Raw genomic sequence first — 19718 nt, 5'->3', positions numbered from 1 at the left:
TCACTTGTAAAAATATTTAATCATGTCCTTCCAGATATCAGCGTATTTTTAACAAACATTTCCAATTACAATGCAAATGCATAAAGGATGATGGAATGTATGAGGAAAATTGGGGATTGACTGACAAAATTCAGACTGCAAAAAGATTGTCAGTAAAAACACTACTCTTCCCCACAGCACCAATTACCACTTACCTCTGGACTGTCTTGTTTAAATAGGTTTGTGCTTGTAGTGGTATCTCTGTGTTTCATTACTAATCCAACAACAGATGATAAATTCTTTTGGACAAAATGGGTTTCCAAATTCACAAAAATAAACAGACCACCAAATGGTAGCTTCATTTCAGTGACGCTGTATACCTACAATAGCCAAAAGTGCTTCTGGCACGCCTACTGCTAAAAATACTATACAAGTTATATGATGCATGTATATATATTTGCAGATTGCAAGGAACGTACACATGACTTTAGGGCTCACAGTTCCCTAAGTCAATGGCACTTAATATACTTTATTAATACAAGCATTTTGTCCTCAGGATCCTCTGGCACTTCGCAGTATTCATTTTTTTAAATTATAGAAAAGCCTTTTACTTCTGAAGATCTTGTATCCAAAAGCCAGAATAGACCTTTAAGTATGGATATAAATTAAAAATCCTTAACTGTCCCACTGTTTCATTTTATAGATGATTGAAATCGTAATTTATCTGAGGTCCAGACGTATTGGACTATCTTGTAGAGATGCAATATTTGTCTGACAGTGACTTCTGCAAATAATCTGGGAAATGGATTAAAGGGTGAAAGTAAGTCAGTTCAGATAATAGACACCCCCAAGGTTTTTCCTCTTACACCAAGACATCTATTTAGCCTCCCCAGATTCTAACTGACACTAATCAGTAGAACTATTTCTTGCAACTTGTTTGTGAGAATGATCTGTATCAGGATTACCAGCCTAACTACACCTCATACACTTTGAACTTTTTGAGTACACCCCCTCTGGGCCTCAGGCAATTCTCTTTTTCTTGGGGTGAAATCATGTGTTTCTCCTATTCTCAGACCAGGTGCTAGGTGGCAGTAACCTCTGTATCAACTGTGATCACCTTAGGTCTGACTTCGGCTGCCGTTCTATTCCCTCTGGGGCAATGACAGTGATAATTAGTGACCAATCAGCTTCTTTAAAGCAAAGTATAATTTATTTAGACCAAAACCATTTCAGATTAAACATTTTAAAAACTATAAATCAGAATAAAGTCCATGCCTATTTTCTCTTAATGCTTACCATTCTGTGAATCTCAGAATCCCCAATTCCTCTGGGCTCCTTCCTTCCTTGGTTGCTCTATACAGCTTGTCTGCTTAGACAGCTCGCTGATAAGTCAACCCCCCTGCCCACACAAGCTTTTTAACACTTTAAACTTTTGATCTCTAGTTCCCAGCCTGGCAAAACAAGATTTACGGCATGTTGGAGACTAAATGTAGGATCCCTATGTCTAACACCTGGCCTCAACTGTCCTTTTAGTGTGTATGTAGGTATTCTTATCTGGGAAGTCATTGTATTGCAGTCCTATACAGTTCCCATTGAATTCAAGCATTATAGGCATATAAAACATTCTACTAAGACCAGTGCAAATTAGCACAATGCTTTCAGAAAGGGCAGTCTTATAACCCAGTACAAAAAAATCATCCCCTCACTGACCTAGTCAGATATACATTGTTCATACCATTATTGCATATCAGTATTCATAGATCAAGATGTAGCAGTTCCTACAGTATTCATAACCATAGTACATATCCACTGCACTGTCAATCTGATTTTGGGAGCTGAGGGACAACAGGAAAGGAGTCCTTATAGGAGTTGAACATATACTGCTTGAAACCAAAGCAAGTCTGTGGCAGCGTAATATATATCTTACCGTTTTATTCTAAGGGCTCATCTACACTTGGAAATTCAATTTTGATAAATTTTCAGATAAGCCCTAAGAAAAAGACTTTGTGATGCAGGATAGAACTTATTACTGGATAAAGACTTTTTTGGTTTGTGAAAGGCTTGGCTTACAATTCAGAATAAAAGCGTAGTCCAAATCAATCAGCTATGAGGAAAAGTATGTAATAACTACAGTGCAAGGGACCCAAAAATTAAGCAAGTCTCTGCCACTCAAGTTTAGTTTATATCAATAACAGGCCTTAATCAGAAGAATGCTGTCTGAAAAATTCAGTACTTTTAAAAGACTTATATTTAATGCAAACAAGATTTTAACTTTTATTTTTCCTTTAACGTGAAAGATTTTTGTAATCTAGAACAAGCAAAAATTTGCTATATTACATACAAAACCAGAAAATTATAATTCAATATTAAAAAGCAGTACACACACAATATAATGAAAGTTGCAATCCATAGGGAAAAATCTATGCTTCAAATGATTATTGCAAATATAGCCTTGTGTAAAAGGTGAACAGCATGAGAAAAAAAAAAAGTCATTTATGCCCCTTTTAATTTCTTTATAAAGTATAAATGTGGCATAAAAGGTCATTTTTTCTAAGCGTTTTCTTCTTTGCACTAGATATTTAGTTCTTGTCTAGTTTAGAATATTCTGTGGACCACTGGGAGCTAGTAGGATCATGACAATATTACAGTACAAAAGTAGTAAAAATCTTACTGAGATGAGAAGTGACTTTTATTCAGACTTTAAAAATTTAATGTTGTTAACACCCACTTAATTCAATCATTCAATGGTTTGGAGAAAACGAATCTTCATTAAAGATTTAATACCCTTGTGCCTTCAGTTAAAGGCAGCTTTCAATATACAGTGCAAATCCTCAAAGATTTCTGGCTGTTGTGGATGGCCCCTTTGACTGTGTCAGACCTCTTACTGGTACTGGTCTTAAGAGTCACATTCTGGCTCACAGAAGTGCTGACTGACTGGGACTCGGAGGTAGAAGGTCCCATGGAAGACCATGCTTAATACTTCTATGTCAAAAACCAGCAGAATGAATATATATAAAGCCTTTCAATCCTTCTTTCTATACTGTAAGGAAGGAAAAATGGGTACTATAAAACTTTTCTGCCCTTTGTTTTTTAATAACAATTTTAGAAGAATTGTTATAAAAAATCATGCATTTCTAAAAGATTATATAAAAAAACCCACCAATTTTTGCATATCATTCTTCAGATTTTTCTGATTTAAGAGGATACTTCTTTATTAAATAATTTTTCATAAAAATCCAAATCTGTGAGGGTTAATGATGCTTTTACAATCTTCAGTGATTTTACAAAATGCTCATGTTTCACACAAGTTGCTTCAAGTCCATTCTCTTGTAATGCCTGCAAAGCAGCCTTAAAAGAAATACAAACAAAAAAAACACGATTTAGAGAATTTGAAATGTTTTCAGCTTTATCAGGAGCTCCGACGTTACAAATCGATCTTTTCAAAACTTAAAAATAAAAATGAACTTTATGTCCAGTGTTTCAACACAGTACTGTATGATTCAAGATAAAAAAAACCAATAGGTATACATTACATTAAGTCAATTTATCAGATAATACAAATGTTAGTTTGCCTTCTCTATTCTTCTATTCCAAATTCAGTTAATACTGTTTCACTCACTGCATCTAGTCGATTGGGATAGAAGACATATCCTTGGTCACTTAATTCTTCAGATGTTCTATCTAATCTCCCCCTTCCTCAAATATTTGTGGACACATCTCTCTTGCCCTAGGCTTTTTCTTCCCGATTTATCGATGTTAATTTCAGCAATAAATTCTATGATGTGTAGTACAAGGAAACAATTTATCTGGATTTTAAGTAAGGCTTTGAAAAGGAAAGCAAGAGGGTAAGTTCTGGAGCAAGTACTAGAGTAGTCCCTTACTCCAACTAACCTGTAAATTTTGTCAAAGAAATCCATCAGGTTTGTTTGGCATCATTTTATTTTTTCTGTAAATTAACCCATGTTGCTTATCATTCACTCTTTTAAATGCTCCCTCTGCTTCAATGAGAGAGTAAACAGAACCCAGCAGATTCTGGTAAATGCAGGTAGAGGGGCAGAGCCACTTTGGTAGCATGCTCCCAAGATGCTCTCTGATTTTTGGAGGGGCAGGTCTGGAATACAGGAAGAGAAGGCACTCCTCACAGCGTGCTCATCTCCCTACACACTGGATATGTGCCTAGGTTGTTTCTACTAAACAGAAATAATTTAGGCTCCTTACTTGCATTATTTGAAGGTGTTTTTGAGCACTGTGTGTTTGTCCAAGGATGGGAGCTCTTGACAGGAAGAGAGGGATTAGAACTATCTTTCTGCAGGACTGGATTTACCCTCCTTCCCAAAAATCTAAGTTAGTAAAGTTGCATCATCTGCCTTCTCCATACCATCTGCTGCAGGGAGAGTTTCCAGGATCCACAAACTATCTGCTTCTTTTGGATGCCTCCACAGGAACAATTTATTCTAAATTTGCACCTAGTTCAACGTCAGTACTAGCAGGTCCCTTATTTACTGGGTGTATTTTACTGGTACAACATATGTTTTTCACTCAGCTGGTATAAAATTTTTCACATCTGTCTTACCCTTTTCATTAAAAATTGAGGAAAAGTACAAATGTCTTAGAATATTCTATAATTTGGCCTCTCTCCATCTAAAGTATTCACTCACAGCTTATTTCACTGATTAAACAAAAAGCTCCTTACCTCCTTGCAGAGATTTTCAATATCGGCTCCAGAAAAGAGTTTGGTTTGAGCTGCTAGGTATTCTAATGACACATCAGAATCTATTGGGATTTTTTCTGTGCAAATTTTCAAAATAGAAAGCCTTCCCTATGATACAAGCACATTACAAAAGACAAAGGACAGTCACTTATGTACTATTTGTTTAGGCCTATTTTCTGCCACCTTTACTCATGTTGACTAGTACTTTACTCTGCAAGTTCTAAACTCAAATATACTACAGTACAGTAACAACACACAATATTCTGCTTGTGATCAATAACTGCCAAGAAACAAAAACTCAGTTTACCACAGAGTAATCATACGATGCATTGAAGGTGGACAGTCAGACAGCAGTTGAAAATATTTATTGGCAAAGCTCAATAATGTATAATCAATAATCAATAATCAAACTTGACTTGAATTCTGAACGCTAGCAGTTTGAATGAAAATCTAGTTGGGTTGCCAGGTATCTTACTGGTCCGTAGGACACTAAGATATAGTTTTCTGGCAATATCCTCACTAATTCCAACAATTTTTACATCATCTCACGATTTCTTAAAATCATGAATCACTGGATCTTGCTGCCCCCTTTTTTTTTTTTTTTGGTTTTCTTTTGTACCTTCGTGCTCCCGCCCCTAAGCTGGTATAGGCTATCTGAAGAACTAGAATGCAAGACAAAGAAAACCACAAAAGAATGTAGAATGCTCAACTATCTATGCTATAAAAAGAAAAGGAGGACTTGTGGTACCATAGAGACTGACACATTTATTAGAGCATAAGCTTTCGTGAGCTACAGCTCACTTCATCAGATGCATCCGATGAAGTGAGCTGTAGCTCACGAAAGCTTATGCTCTAATAAATGCGTCAGTCTCTAAGGTGCCACAAGTCCTCCTTTTCTTTTTACGGATACAGACTAACACGGCTGCTACTCTGAAACCTATTCATGCTATGTTGGCTGTTGGTGTTTTTTTTTTTTTTTTAGTAAGGAGTTGGCAATACTATAAGCAGATCTCTCAGCAATGCTTATGGTTAAGGTTGTCTAATACTTTCCATTCTAAGTCACTTTCTTCAATTGCTTACACCTTTACCCACATTTTAACCTTTTGGACTGAAATATTCCATGTTTGCCCTCTGCTTCAGGCTGACTTTTTCTAGCAAGTTTCAGAGAAACAGTTCAGTTTCCAAGAACAAGGCTAGTACAGTAACTCCTCACTTAACGTTGTAGTTATGTTCCTGAAAGATGCTACTTTAAGCGAAACAAAGTTAAACGAATCCCATTTCCCCATAAGAATTAATGTAAAAAGTGGGAGGTTAGGTTCCAGGGAATATTTTTTTGCCAGACAAAACTATACTTTATACACACACACACAGACAGACTAAAGTGTTAAACAATTTAATATTGTACACAGCAATGATGATTGTGAAGCTTGGTTGAGGTGGTGAAGTCAGAGGGTGGACTATTTCCCAGGGGATGCCTTACTGCTAAATGATGAACTAGCACTCAGCTGAGCCCTCAAGGGTTAACACATTGTTCTTAATGTAGCCTTACTCTCTACAGGGCAGCATGAATGGAGGGAGGTGAGATAGCATGGCAGAGGCATACACTATGTGTTTGTGTGTGTGAGAGAGAGAGACTCACATTACCCCTTTAAGTAGACTGACCCCTCTCTAAGTTCACTGCCTTTTTAAGTAGATCAGGAAAGTTGCGACAGCAGCTGCTGCCAGCAAGCTCCTTCTATCCTGAGCCCTGTGGTGTGTGTCCCCCTGCTCCGTGGAGATGCGGGTACAGGAGCGGGGGGGCAGGAGCAGGGGGACACCCTGACATTAGCACCCCTCTTCTCTACCCCCCCTGCACAGCAAGAAGGCGGCTCCTGGTAGCAGCTCCAAGGCAGAGGGCAGGAGCAGCACATGGCAGTCGGGGGAGGGACACCTGAACTGCCCAGTAACTGCGCACAGGGAACTTAGGGCAGCTGATAGGAGGGCTGGCGGACCACCCTGGTTCCGAGCCCCCACCAGCTCCAACGGGCTGCTCTTTCTGTAAGCAGTGGACAAAGTAGGCAGCAGCCAAATAACATAATAAGGGAGCATTGTGCAACTTGCAACGAGCATATTCTCTAATTGATCAGCAAGCTAACAATGTAACAACGTTAACTGGGATGACTTTAAGTGAGGAGTTACTGCAATTTAACTGACCTACGCACAGGCAGTTCTGGCACTTCCTAACTTCTGAATGCTTGATTTTGCAAATATATCATCATCAAGCATTCAAAAGTCAGGAAGTGCCAGATATGCCTGTGCCTTGGTCAGAGTGTCTGAAGGGTGTACGTTTTTATATACATTTAAATGCTATTTTATAATCCAGGCTGCTTTCATATTTATTTTAAAAGCTGGACATTTAGTAGTTAATCTTCAGTGCAAACCGTTACCCACTCTTACATACATTATAGTACTATAACTCTTTTTGTTGTTGTTAAGAAACAGTATACCTACAACTTCACACCTCTACTTAAATTTGTGTACAGATTTATAATGCATTACCTTCTGATCTGGAGGTGGAATATAGATGATCTTGTCTAACCTTCCAGGGCGCAACAAGGCATCATCCAACTTGTCTGGTCTATTTGTTGCAGCAACTATCATGACGTCTTTGTTCAAAACTTCTTGAAACTCTAGCTTAATGAGATTATATATGCAGCAAATTAGATGGGTATACAGTGTTTTATATGCTTTGGGCTACAGGACAAGTATAATTTGTAAGTGTCAACTAAGAGGAGAAAAAGAGAGGCAATACAATGAATAAATGCATATATCCATATGTACATATTCCTTTTCACTACAAACCTTTCTACTTTGTGTAGGCCAATATACCAATATGTAATACAATGAAGAAGAATCAATATCCATTCTGGTAATGCATATGGAACTTTCTTGTAGTCAGAGTCTAGCAAGATTGCGTGTGTCAGACTGAGTGCAGAGATGATGTAAGATGGTGATGGAGGGTTCTTCAGTATGCCAGAATGGGGGTGAGGATGTAATTTCACCACCTTGAAATCCATTTTAACAGCACAGCAGGAGCATGTTAGCTATGCCCAATGTTGTATGTAAAAGAAAATATTGGGTACTATCAAGAAGCTGACAAAGGCAGCAGAAAGGTAATGTTTTAATCTGTGAAAGCCAATGGTTTAAACTTCTGGAGCACTTTAGCAATAAAATCTACCCTTCTTCCTATATATGCGAGTGTACATACCTGTCTCTCCTTTTCGTTTTGTTCTTGACGATCACCTTCAAGCTGTAATTTATTTCCTCTTCTCTCTGTGACTTTAACGCCAACACCATCTAATTCATTAAGAAGGACAGAAAGAACCTTCTCTGGGGCACCATGTCCAGTTTTGCAGGCTGATCGAGATCCTAGCATAGAATCAATCTCATCCAGGAATATTATTGCTGGAGTATGTGCTCTTGCTTGGCGAAAAACCTTTTATTGGGTTCGTAAAATAAATTTAAAATGTTGTAATGCATGTATAAGCTCCACCATGTCAACTGAAATCACTTGTTATATATTTTCTATACTTTTACTTAACTAATTCACTTTAAATAAGTATTTATTTACAACACTCAGTGGAGACCAATCTGGTTTACATTTACTGTATAGCAGACTCTAGGTGCCTAACCTAATACTAAGGTAAACCAAAGAACAAAAAGCCATACATAATAGGTAGATTAAAGAAATGAGTTTGAAAAATAACTTAGGGACATATGCTCAGCTGACGTAAATGGCAATAGCTCTTCTGAAGTCAATTGAGCTGTATCCGTTTACACCAGATGAGAATCAGCCCTCAAAGTCTTAAAAAGCAAAAACATAGGAGTGATGGTAACTCAGAGTAACAGCCGTGTTAGTCTGTATTCGCAAAAAGAAAAGGGGTAGTTGTGAAGTGAACTGTAGCTCACGAAAGCTTATGCGCAAATAAATTGGTTAGTCTCTAAGGTGCCACAAGTACTCCTTTTCTTTTTATAGGAGTGATGAATACTTTATACAAAAATAAGCAAATTATACATCATATGTGATTAAAAACCAAACCTGAGACAAAATCTTCTCTGAATCTCCAACGTAAGGTGAAAAAAGGTCAGCACCACTAACAGAAAGAAAGGAACAATGGCAGCTTGTGGCCACAGCCTTCACCAGAGTGGTTTTGGCACATCCTGGTGGCCCATATAGGAGAATACCCTTTGGCTGACACAGTCCCATTCTCAAAAAAGCCTGAGGAAACTTCATAGGCCACTCAATACTCTGTAAATACAGAAAGGATGAAACATTTGCAGTGATGTATCTACTGACACATTAGCCAGTAAAACTATTGGATACACTACAGCCCTTTACCTTGTTGCATTATCACAGTGGAGGTCAATGGACACACTCCAATTTGACCCTCTTTGTTATAAAAGAGATAAGGCAGTGGGTAGGGCATTCTCTGAGAGGGCACATTGGTTGACTAGAACTCACTTCCCCTTTAGTCTGAAATAGCCAAAATGTATAGATTCTAAAGCAGGGGCTGGCAAACTTTTTGGCCTGAGGGCCACATCGGGTTTCCAAAATTGTATGGAGGGCCAGTTAGGGGTGGCTGTGTCTCCCCAAACAGCCAGGCGCGGCCCGGCCCCTGCCCGCTATCCGATCTCCCCTGCTTCTTGCCCCCTGACAGCCCCCCTAGGACTCCTGCCCCATCCAACCCCCACCCCCCCATCCCTGACGGCTCCCCTAGGACTCCTTCCCCATCCACACCCCACTCTTCCTGTCTCCTGACTGCCCCTGGGCCCCCTGCCCCTAACTACCTCCCGCTGCCCCATCCGACCCCTCCTCTCATTCCTGACTGCCCCCCTGGGACTCCTGCCCCATCCAAACCCCTCCTTTTCCCTGTCCCCTGACTGCCCCCGGAACCCCTGCCCCGACTGCCCCCCGCCACGACATCCAACCCCCCCTCCTTCCTGACTGCCCCCCCAGGACGCCGCTCCCATTCAACCCCTCTTGTTCCCTGCCCTCTGACTGCCCTGACCCCATCCACACCTCCATCCCCTGACTACCACCCCAGACTCCCCTGCCCTCTATCCAACCCCCCTGCCTGGAGCACCGGTGGCTGGCGGTGCTGCAGCCCTGCCACCCAGAGCACCAGGACAGGCAGCCGCGCCACCTGGCTGGAGCCAGCCACCCCACCGCGCAGCACAGAGCAACGGGTCAGGCTGCGGCTCTGCAGTTGCGCTGCCATCCAGAGCATTGCGCCGGCAGCGCAGTGAGCTGAGGCTGCGGGGGAGGGGGAACAGCGGGGGAGGGGGAACAGCAGGGGAGGGGCTGGGGGCTAGCCTCCTTGGCCAGGAGCTCAGGGGCTGGGCAGGAGGGTCGCCCAGGCCGTAGTTTGCCCACCACTGCCCTAAAGGGTTGAGGGTAGTTGGAATGAGATGGGCATATGCTGAAGCAGTAACTGCCCTCTACTGGCTGATGTGTTAGTTTTCTATGGTATGCTCCTGGGTGATATTTTGAGATTGTAAATTTAATTACACAAAGTGCTAGAGCCTGTGTATAGGCAATTTTAGTTTGATTTAAGAAAATACAAAAATGTGTTTTAATATTTTAAAGTAGTTAGGAATAAAATTTTAAATATGAATTAAAGACCGATGCAATTCCCATAAGAACACTTTTCAATACTGCACCATATAGAACAGTTTGAGGTAGACGGGAGAAATTATAGTTTTGTTTAAATGTATTCTGCACTCTACCTGTTTTAACTTTAATTTTACATCTTCAAGACCACCAATTTGTTCCCATGTAACGGGTTTAAAGTCAGTTAGTCCAACACTGCTTCGAAAGGAAGATGGCTGAATTTTTTTAAAAGCTTCATGGAAGTCTGCCAGGTTAATCAACATGTGAACTGAATCCTGAAGAAATACACAAAGAACAAATACAAAAGGAAAGCACTGTTTCTCCTTTGCATTATTAATAATTTACATAGCTCCATTAGATGTCCACAGCATTTTACAATTTACAATTTTACAATTGACAAAGAAGAGAACCCCTATACTAAAGAGTTTATGTATGACAGACACATGTACAAACACGTACCAATAAAATAGTGTGCATTCATTGTGGCTGGATACATTTTTTGTTATGGCACAGGGCTGGACACTTCTGTAAGAAACTGATGTCTGAGAGAGTATCTTTGATTTTCTCCTGAATCTACTCTACTTCCACCATATGGGACTCTAGTGAAGGAAGCTGCTGATAAACCCAGGGTTTAGGGTCACTACATACAGGATTCCTAGTTCTCTCTCAAATATGAGACAATGGTCCCCATTTACTCACGTACCTGTTCCAGTAAATACAGCAGAATGCATTTAGATCGACTATATGGGCCAAAGGCATTAACATAACCCAGTCACTGTCCAACATTAAACAGTGTTAAATAAGGTCTGGGGTTTGGTATACATAGACCTCAGCCTGTTTAGTACCCTGGCACATACTCCATTAAAAATCCGTTTAACCCTTAACAAAAGAAAGGAAAAACAGTTAAAGCATTTGAAATGTAAAATATTACATAAGGCTTTCATTTTAACAGCATCTCTTGCTCCCTTTACTTTTAGCTGGAGAAAGTCTTCAGATGGAGAATACCCTTTTTTGACAGTCTTTTAGATGATATCAAAGATGGCAATAACTGTCCTTTTGGGGAAAACAGAAGTTAGTTGAGATGGGCTGGAGCTGCTGTTCTTGAAGTTGGATCCCACCATCGCGTCTGGGATTCAGCTGGAGTTGATAGAGGTGATGATGGCATATGGGTCCCTCTCTCTGGCCCAGATCAGGGTCCCAGGAAATAATAGGGATGATAGCCATTATGGTGAAGCTTGTTCTAGTAACTAATTATTCTTCACAAAGTCTCTTTCTTTAAAGACCCACAAAGAAAACTGTGTGGAAAATAGCCCATCCATTCATTATTTTGTCCACCAATTAGGCCTACTTTCTGACATACCAATTCTGGTCTGTTGATTTCTGGTTTCATACTTTTCTTGTTTACTAAGCATGATCTTAATACAGTCCTTGAGTTCTATTAGTAGGCCTTTTTGTTTGGACTAATTCCGTCTGTTTCGACTAATTCCGTCTTTTTCCTATTCATAACTTTTCCCATCAAAATTTGTTGTTATAGGCTACTGTGATCTCTTATGAATTTTCATGTCCTTTTTAGAGTTAAGCTCACAACTAGGGTAAATTTGTAGTCCCAACCACCACAACATATCTCCTCACCTCAAACATTCTATAGAATACAGGCTTGCAAAGATCTTGGATTATGGATCTATTTTTCATCCTCAGTTCATGCTAAATTTCATCAAAGGCCAGGCTGATCCCTGGCATTGTTCAATGTTCTCCATATTCTTCTGGTCTACATTAGCAAACTCTAGCCATAATTCACCACCAATGCAGTTCCTCAAATGACATCTGAGGTAGAAGCTTTAAGGTAGACAGGACTCAGGTGTTTCCTACCATGTCACCTAAAAATGCCCCACATGAGTCCTGTCTACACAACTAGTAGCTTCCATTGTTGCTACCATCAATGGTGACTTAGGGTTACCGAGTTTGTTAGTATAGCCAGGGGTTCTCAGGACAAATTTTTTAGTGGCCTCAGAGTGCGGCCACCAACTCTTGCTGGTGGCCGCTGTTAAAATTTTAACTAAAATTCCTAATTAAGTTTAGGAAAGACAGAAATAAATATACACATATACATGTCCAAATCATTCCAATTTATTTATGTTGAGATTTTTTGCAGACTCAATAACAAAAATAATGTACACTTGTCTCTATTCTTTATTGGAACTAAACAGAACAGAAACATGTTCTTGTCTTTTTTCTTCTTGTTTATTGTGTGCTTTGGGTTGCTTTTTTAAAGACTTTCTGGCTAGTGAGTCTGCTGCTGTGAAAAGTGATATTAACAAACATACAAATAGCACTTTTCACAGCAGAAGACTTACTCAGCGCTGGCAAGCCCAGGGACAAATTAAGCCCTGAATAGGTAGGTGGGTACGGTGGCAGTGGGGGCCAGAGGAATGGGGAGAACGAATGGAGCAGCAGTGGGGAATGGATGGGACACCAGGGAAGGTGGGGAACTCACTAGCAGCCTGCTCCTCCAGCATTTCTCTCTCCAGAAGGGAGCAGGACCCAACCCCTGCTGGCAGTCTCAGGGGAGGGGCCACTGCTTTGCGGCAAGAAAAGCCCCTGGTGGCCATATGTGGCTGGTGGCTGCATTTGAAAAATGCTGGATAGATACAGCTCTACAGGCAGAGCATGAATCTGAGGGACACTGTATTCTCCACATCATAGTGGAGAAATTCAGCACAGGGCTAAAAACCCCACTGTCTGTGAGCTATTGGACCTTCTTCCTTCCCTCCAGTAGAGAGTTTCCTGCAGCCTGGCAAGCTACCCCCTATATTATGTTTGCTGAAGTCTACAGATTTCATAATAAAACTTAATAAGCTGCACTTTGCAGAGGAGTTGGCAGCGTACACAGCACAGAGGTCAGCAATTTGGTTTATTTTTTCTTTGTCCATCTTTTGACAGAAGGGCTGCTTCTGTCAGGGCTACTGGGCTCAACTTTATTTTAATGATCATTTTCAGTTTTTGTACAGGATACATGGTGATGGAGGTTCTATAAATAAAATGTTCCCCTGTTATCACCACCTGGGGAGGAGGGTAAAGTGCTCCAGCATCTCCCATAGATTCTACGATTCCAGAGATATTCTGGATCTCGATCTCACAGAAGCACTCCTTGACTTCTTTTCTGCCCCTCCACTCCACCTTGATGAACAAGGGAGCAATCAAAGCCTTTGCTCCCCTTCTCCTAGCAGTCCTGACTGAGGGGGAAGAAAGATTAACAAATAATGCTTCCCTGAGACCTAGATCTACAACATCCCAGAAACATTACTGCAGCACAGTAGGGAATTGTAACTATTCTCTTCTGGCCAATATGTTCATGCAATATTAGACACACAAAATAAGTCTCTATTTGTGCAAACCACAACACAAACTACTAAATCACTCACCTTATTAAGGAACAGAATTTTATATACATTGCCTGTAGCTTATAGAAGAGACCTTAGGTGGAAAAATGTATACAATTTGCTCTTCAATTAAAAACAAAACAAAACTTACATTCTCTCCCTTGTACAACACTAAAAAGCTCATGGAGAGAATAAAGATATTCCACATCACCTTTTCACTCAAGGAAATGGCAGTCACTTGATGACTGGATTGAAAGACAGAAGCAAAGCCTATAATTACATCTATAACATGTTTTCTAGCTTATCTGAATATTATTTGAATATTCTCATCCCTGAATTATTCATTTTATATATTAAAGTAGAGTGATATTAGTGTGGAAAAAGTGATAAATGTGAATAATGACATCTTTCTGGTTTAATCTGACTCCTTACCAAACAGCTGTGGAGGACAGCCTGCATAGCAGCTTCTCTGCAGAGTGCTGTAAGATCAGCTCCAACATATCCAGTTGTCATTTCTGCTAGGTTAATCAAATCAACATCAGTGGAAATAGGCATATTAGAAGTAATCAACTGTAGAATAGACCTTCTCTGTTTAAGTGTTGGTGTCCCAATGATAACCTAAAATAAATACAATAAATGGAAATTTATCAGTGTTTTGCTATATTTCTCTCTCACTCTTTAGCCTTAGATAAGTCACTTGTGTTGTCTGTATCTTAGACTCCCTCATGCAAATTCTCCTCTTTTCACATTGTTTCACAAGGGACTAATTAATGGCTCTATAACCCTGAAAATATAAAGCACATATATGAGTACTTTTCATTTACACTTATTTAATTTTCCAGGTTAGTAGCATTTCAACAAATAGATGTTTTATAAAAGAATGCCACCTAGTGTCTAAAGTCATATTTGAAAGATGAATCAAAAGAAGATTTAACAGTGAAATAATTATTTCCTTTCAACATAAGAACACAAAAGCCTAGTGCAGTGGTTCCCAAACTTGTTCCACCGCTTGTGCGGGGAAAGCCCCTGGTGGGCCGGGCCGGTTTGTTTACCTGCGGCGTCCACAGGTTCGGCCGATCCCAGCTCCCAGTGGCCGCAGTTTGCTGCTCCAGGCCAATGGGAGCTGCTGGAAGCGGCAGCCAGTAGGTCCCTTGGCCCACGCTGCTTCCAGCAGCTCCCATTAGCCTGGAGCAGTGAACCGCGGCCACTGGGAGCCAAGATCGGCCAAACCTGCGGACGTGGCAGGTAAACAAACCGGCGCAGTCTGCCAGGGGCTCTCCCTGCACAAGCGGCGGAACAAGTTTGGGAACCACTAGCCTAGTGATAACACTTTTCTATTTAAAAACTGTACAGGACACAAATCAGATTAAAAAAACCCAAGGAGAACGATTACTCTGTGCCCTGTTAAATAAAGCTAATCGCTATAAAATTAAGTAACACATGGAATAAACAAAGAAAATATGACTGCACAAAAATGTAATTGAGTAGCACAAAAAAGGACCAACAAGCCCATAACTATAAAACTGAGTAGAGAATGTGCATAAATTATTGAAAACCTGCTAAAATATTATCAAAATTGTGTATTTCACTTGTTAATAATGCTGTCCAATCCTGAAAATTTAGATAAAAGTGTGAATGCAGTACAGAAGAATTTATTAAATTTGAATTGACTGGGATAATCTTTCTGAATTACTGATATTAGGCCATGATCCTGGAATAGACCCTTGCATCGAGTTTGTTGCAGGTTCAAGGTTTTAGTGAGTACACAGACAGACAATAAAGGAAACAAGGATGCATCACTTTGCTGACTGTATTTTTTGTCAATTTATTTTGACAACTGTAAGTTAGTATTTGATGTCTGAGAGAGATCCTAAAACACAAGCAAAGGTGATATATTTTGTAAAAATAATCAAATTAGTACATTAACTAAAATGAGTTCTCACTAGAGCACTCTGCTATTAAATCTTTCATGCGAGGGGCAAAAGGTGTCAATTTTGTGTGTGAATTACCATGGTTGTACCTGAACATCGCCACTTTATGCACAGTCCAAAGAGTCCCTAGAATGTACTACTTTTACATTTTAGAAGTAGATTTAGTGCTTACGAAAGGTGCCACACTGACAGAAGTTAGTCTTGTCTATCTTAATACATTATTGCTAATACTGTCCGCTCTTGCTACCACCAGCCAGCTCAGCTCATTGCTCCCGGCCAGGTCTACACTAGAAGATTTACTGGTACAACTCCTAGTCTAGATACAATTTATACTGGCAAAAAAGTACTTTTGCAGTAGAACTTATACCAGTTCAACAAGCAAAATGATGAACAGCAAAAGTACTTTTATGCTGCATAACTGCACGTACACTAGGGTTTTTGCAAGTACAGAAAGGTTGTTAAAATAATTCACAACTATAACCAATTTTGTTAATGAGTGTAGACCTAGCCTCAGTTAATCAGGTTTCATTTGCATGGCATCTGATATCATAGGACTACTAATTCAGCAGGTGTCCATTGAGACTTCCTGGAAAAACAGGGTATAGATTCAGATTATAAAGCCACTGTGATCATCCAGTCTAACCTCCTGTATAACGCAGGCTTCTTACGGGACTTCCCTGAATTCATGTTTGAACTGAAGCAGTTCATTCAGAAAAATGTCCATATCTTGATCCAAAAATTTCCAGTGATGGGAGAATCCACAAAAATTTTGATAAGTTGTGTCAATGATTACCCTGACTGTTAAAAATGTATGCCTTACTTCCAGTCTGAAAGTCTATTTCCAGACACTGGATCATTTTATACCCTTGTCTCCTAGATGGAAGAGCCCCCCCTTTTTTGGGCCATGTAGAAGCTTATAGATGGCAATCACCCCTTAACCTCACTTTGTTAAGATAAGAAGATTGAGCTACTGGACTTTATCACTATAAAGCATATTTTCCAATCCTTTAATCATTCTGGTAGCTCCTTTCTGAACCCCTTCCAATTTATTAACATCTTTCTGAAATTGTGGACACCAAAACTTCAGCATTCCACAAGGAGTTGCACCACTGCCAATTACAGAAATAACTTCCCTATTCATATTCAATATTCCTGTTTATACATCAAAGGATTGCATTAACCCTTTTGGCCACTGTCATACCGGGAGTTTGTGTTCAGCTGATTATCTACCATGACCCCCAGTCTTTTTCAGCTACTGCTTCCCAAGATAGGGTCCTCCATCCTGTAAACATGGCCCTGGTTATTTATTCCTAGCTATATAATTTTACATTTGGCTGTATTAGAAAAACCTCGTACTGCTTGCTTGTGTCCATCTTACCATGCAATCCAGAGCAATTACCTGTCCTCTTCATTATTTATAATTCTCCCAACTTTTATGTCAGCTACAAATTTTATCAGTGACAACATGAACCAACCCCTGTGAGACCCACTAGAAATAAACCTGATAGACCACGATTCCCCATTTACAGGTTTCATAATGTAATTGTCAGCTAGCCAGTTTAATCCATTTAATGTGTGCCATGTTAATTTTGTACCATTCTAGTTTTTTTTATCAAAATGTTTTGTGGTACAGTTAAATGCCTTACATCAGTTTAAGTTCATGTTTAGTAATATAACCTTTAATCAATGATGTAAAAAGCAAGAAGGGGAAAAAACTCTCGAAGCATCATTATAAAGCAGCAAAAAGGTAACTTTCTTCTCCTTTGTAGGTCACTGATCTACAAAGAGAAATAGGGCATCAAACCCAATCAGCCGACATGACACTGCAGAACACTATCACTAGGCCCTTCTTCAGCAATTTTTCAATAGAACAAAGATAAATGGTATTAAAGCATTAGAACAAAACATGAGGAACAGGCTACGCTCACCTCTCGGTCAAATCTACCATGCCTCCTCAGTGCAGGATCTAAGGCATCAGGCCTGTTTGTCGCTGCCATGATGACCATCTCATTTTCACTGCCTATGCCGTCCATAAGTGTTAACAATTGAGCAACAATACGATTTTCAGAGATGCTGTTTGAACTTCCCCGTTTAGGGCATAAAGAGTCAATTTCATCAATAAAGAGAATGGTTGGTCCCTCAGTGGACAATTCCCTGCCTTGTTCAAAAACTCTTCGCAAATTCTCTTCACTTTCTCCAGGCCTTGAGCCATATATAGCTGGACCACTAATGAAAAGCAAATATGCCCCCACTTCCCTTGCAACTGCCTTTACGAGAAGAGTCTTCCCCACACCTGGAGGGCCCACCAACAGTACTCCACTACGGACAGAAAGACCCAACTTCTTGAAGGTTTTGGGAAAATGTAAAGGCAAAACAATCATCTCTTTCAAAGAGCTGCCCAAATCATCCATTCCTGCAACTGAAATTTGTGCAGTGTCCTTTGACAAGTGTCTGTACCATTCTAAAGTGACTACCTCCTTAATGTTTATATTAGTTTTGGGAGCTATCAGGCCAGCTTGTTCTGTCGAAGCATCTACAGCCAGTATTTCAACACACACCACTGGATTTCCAGGAATTGGGGAAGCAGTAACAACATGGTGAAGAGAAACATACACATTTCTCAGTAGCTCTTTGACTGTCTCCTGTAGTGTTCCTTCTGGGGTGGATTTTTTCACAGTAAGGTTCTTAAGGACCACTTTCACGGTTACTTTTCTCAACCGGTGGCAGGCCAAAAGCTTCAAGTGACTGACACTCAGGGTGAGACCTTTCAACTTGCTTGTAGCTAAGCCTGAAGTTTTGCATTTCAGATCAAGCTGCAGGTAACCATCAGCCAAATCATTTCTGGGCCAGGCGGTGCACAAACAGCAGCCACCAGGAACCGTGATCCTAAGTGGGGACCCGAGCCTGGCTCCCAGAGAGGATAACGTGGCAGGTCCCATCCTGCATCTTTGTGTGCCTTCGTCCCCTGGGTCTAGGGGGAGCAGCTTCAGGAGAGCAGCCGCCATAGCCAATATTACACAGGGGTGACGGCGAAACACGTGCAAAGCGAGCCCCCTCGCCACCACAGCCGGCCGCCGACGTAAGGGCGAGGATCTTACGTGTGCATGGCACCCTTTGGCCAAGGGCGCTCACTCTCCAACGCGACCCCTCAAACCACCCGCCCCCGCGGGGAGCTGGCCGGGGCACTCCCCACCCACACGGAGGCTGCACTGGTGTCCCGTCCACCCCCCGGAACATACAGGGGAGCCCCCAGCCAGGCACAGGCAGCTCGCTGCCCCCAGACCCGCCGGCCCCCTCCCCACGCCTGACAAGCCCGGGGATGGCGGAGCGCCCCCCCCCCGTTATATCGTTACAGGCGGGAATGGAAGAGCTGGGCGGGTTCTCGAGCCCGCCAGAGACCAGGGCACGTCGCGGGAGCAGAGCTGCGGGGCAACCGGAGTCGAGCGGCTGAGCAGGTCTCTCGCAATGAGGAGACGCGCTCGGCCTGGGGCCGACCGGCAGCTCACCAGCGCCAGGAAAACATTGGCTTCTACCGCCTCCGAGCTATTGAGCATGCGTCCTGTCTGCGTCACCGCCTCGCGCATGCGCCGAGCCGCACCGCCTCAGCCTCAGCCCTGCTAGGGAGCCGTCACCACTGCGCGCGGACTGGGAGGGGGAAGCGTGGCTGTGTGTGCTGCCGTTTAACGCGCCCTCCCGGCAGCTAGCGGGACTTCCCTCTCTGCTTCGCTCTCCTGTTGGCCCCAAACACGAGCCCTGGCATGCCTGTATCCCGCCACCCCCTCAACACCCCCGTGGCAGTGAGAGACGTGCCCCCGGGGAGTGCCTCTCCTCGCTCGCCCCGCTGACACTCCCCTCAAATGACCTCCCTGCCTCGATCCCCCGGTGGGGATCCTGTGCCCAAAGAGCAGCCCCTGCTGTGTGAGAATCGCCTCGGAGAGGCAGTTCCTCCCCTAGTGCGCCGCAGGGTGAGAGCTCGCCTCCACCCTTCAGAGGGGCGCTTTGTACCTCAAGCCCCCCCGGCTGGGGTTAGACCTCAGTCACTTCCAGTGCCCCCTCAGTCTGTCCCC

The 19718-nt window shown here is 41.7% G+C and overlaps 1 protein-coding gene across 4 annotated transcripts; it reads right to left on the bottom strand.

Moving 5' to 3' along the window:
• AFG2B (AAA ATPase AFG2B) lies at nucleotides 1-18903 on the bottom strand. Of its 4 annotated transcripts, none has more exons than XM_077827480.1 (9): nucleotides 17580-18902; nucleotides 14153-14338; nucleotides 10457-10615; nucleotides 8769-8978; nucleotides 7938-8165; nucleotides 7229-7363; nucleotides 4673-4798; nucleotides 3140-3327; nucleotides 1-3019 (listed from the first exon to the last, which is right to left on the bottom strand). In XM_077827480.1, exons 1-8 carry the CDS (start codon nucleotides 18654-18656, stop codon nucleotides 3175-3177), a joined length of 2274 nt encoding a protein of 757 aa, XP_077683606.1. In that variant the 5' UTR covers nucleotides 18657-18902; the 3' UTR covers nucleotides 1-3019; nucleotides 3140-3174. The 4 variants fall into 4 exon arrangements, 3 of the variants coding, with proteins under 3 accessions (XP_077683606.1, XP_077683604.1, XP_077683603.1); XM_077827478.1 differs by having other exon boundaries at nucleotides 1-774; XM_077827477.1 differs by having other exon boundaries at nucleotides 1-3327.
• Between the last annotated feature and the right edge of the window lie 815 nt (nucleotides 18904-19718).

This window comes from Eretmochelys imbricata, chromosome 10 (assembly GCF_965152235.1).
Source record: "Eretmochelys imbricata isolate rEreImb1 chromosome 10, rEreImb1.hap1, whole genome shotgun sequence".
Classification (NCBI taxonomy): domain Eukaryota; kingdom Metazoa; phylum Chordata; order Testudines; family Cheloniidae; genus Eretmochelys; species Eretmochelys imbricata.
Note: the sequence above shows the minus strand (reverse complement) of the source record. Positions and strands in the feature narration are given on the sequence as shown.

Coding starts and splice junctions, on each gene's coding strand:
- AFG2B (XM_077827477.1), bottom strand. CDS start 18,656: ATGGCGGCTGCTCTCCTGAAGCTGCTCCCCCTAGACCCAGGGGACGAA. Junction 14,339..17,579: donor ATGGTAGATTTGACCGAGAG/GTGAGCGTAGCC, acceptor TATTTATTTTAG/GTTATCATTGGGACACCAAC. Junction 8,979..10,456: donor TAAAATTAAAGTTAAAACAG/GTAGAGTGCAGA, acceptor CTGTATTTACAG/AGTATTGAGTGGCCTATGAA.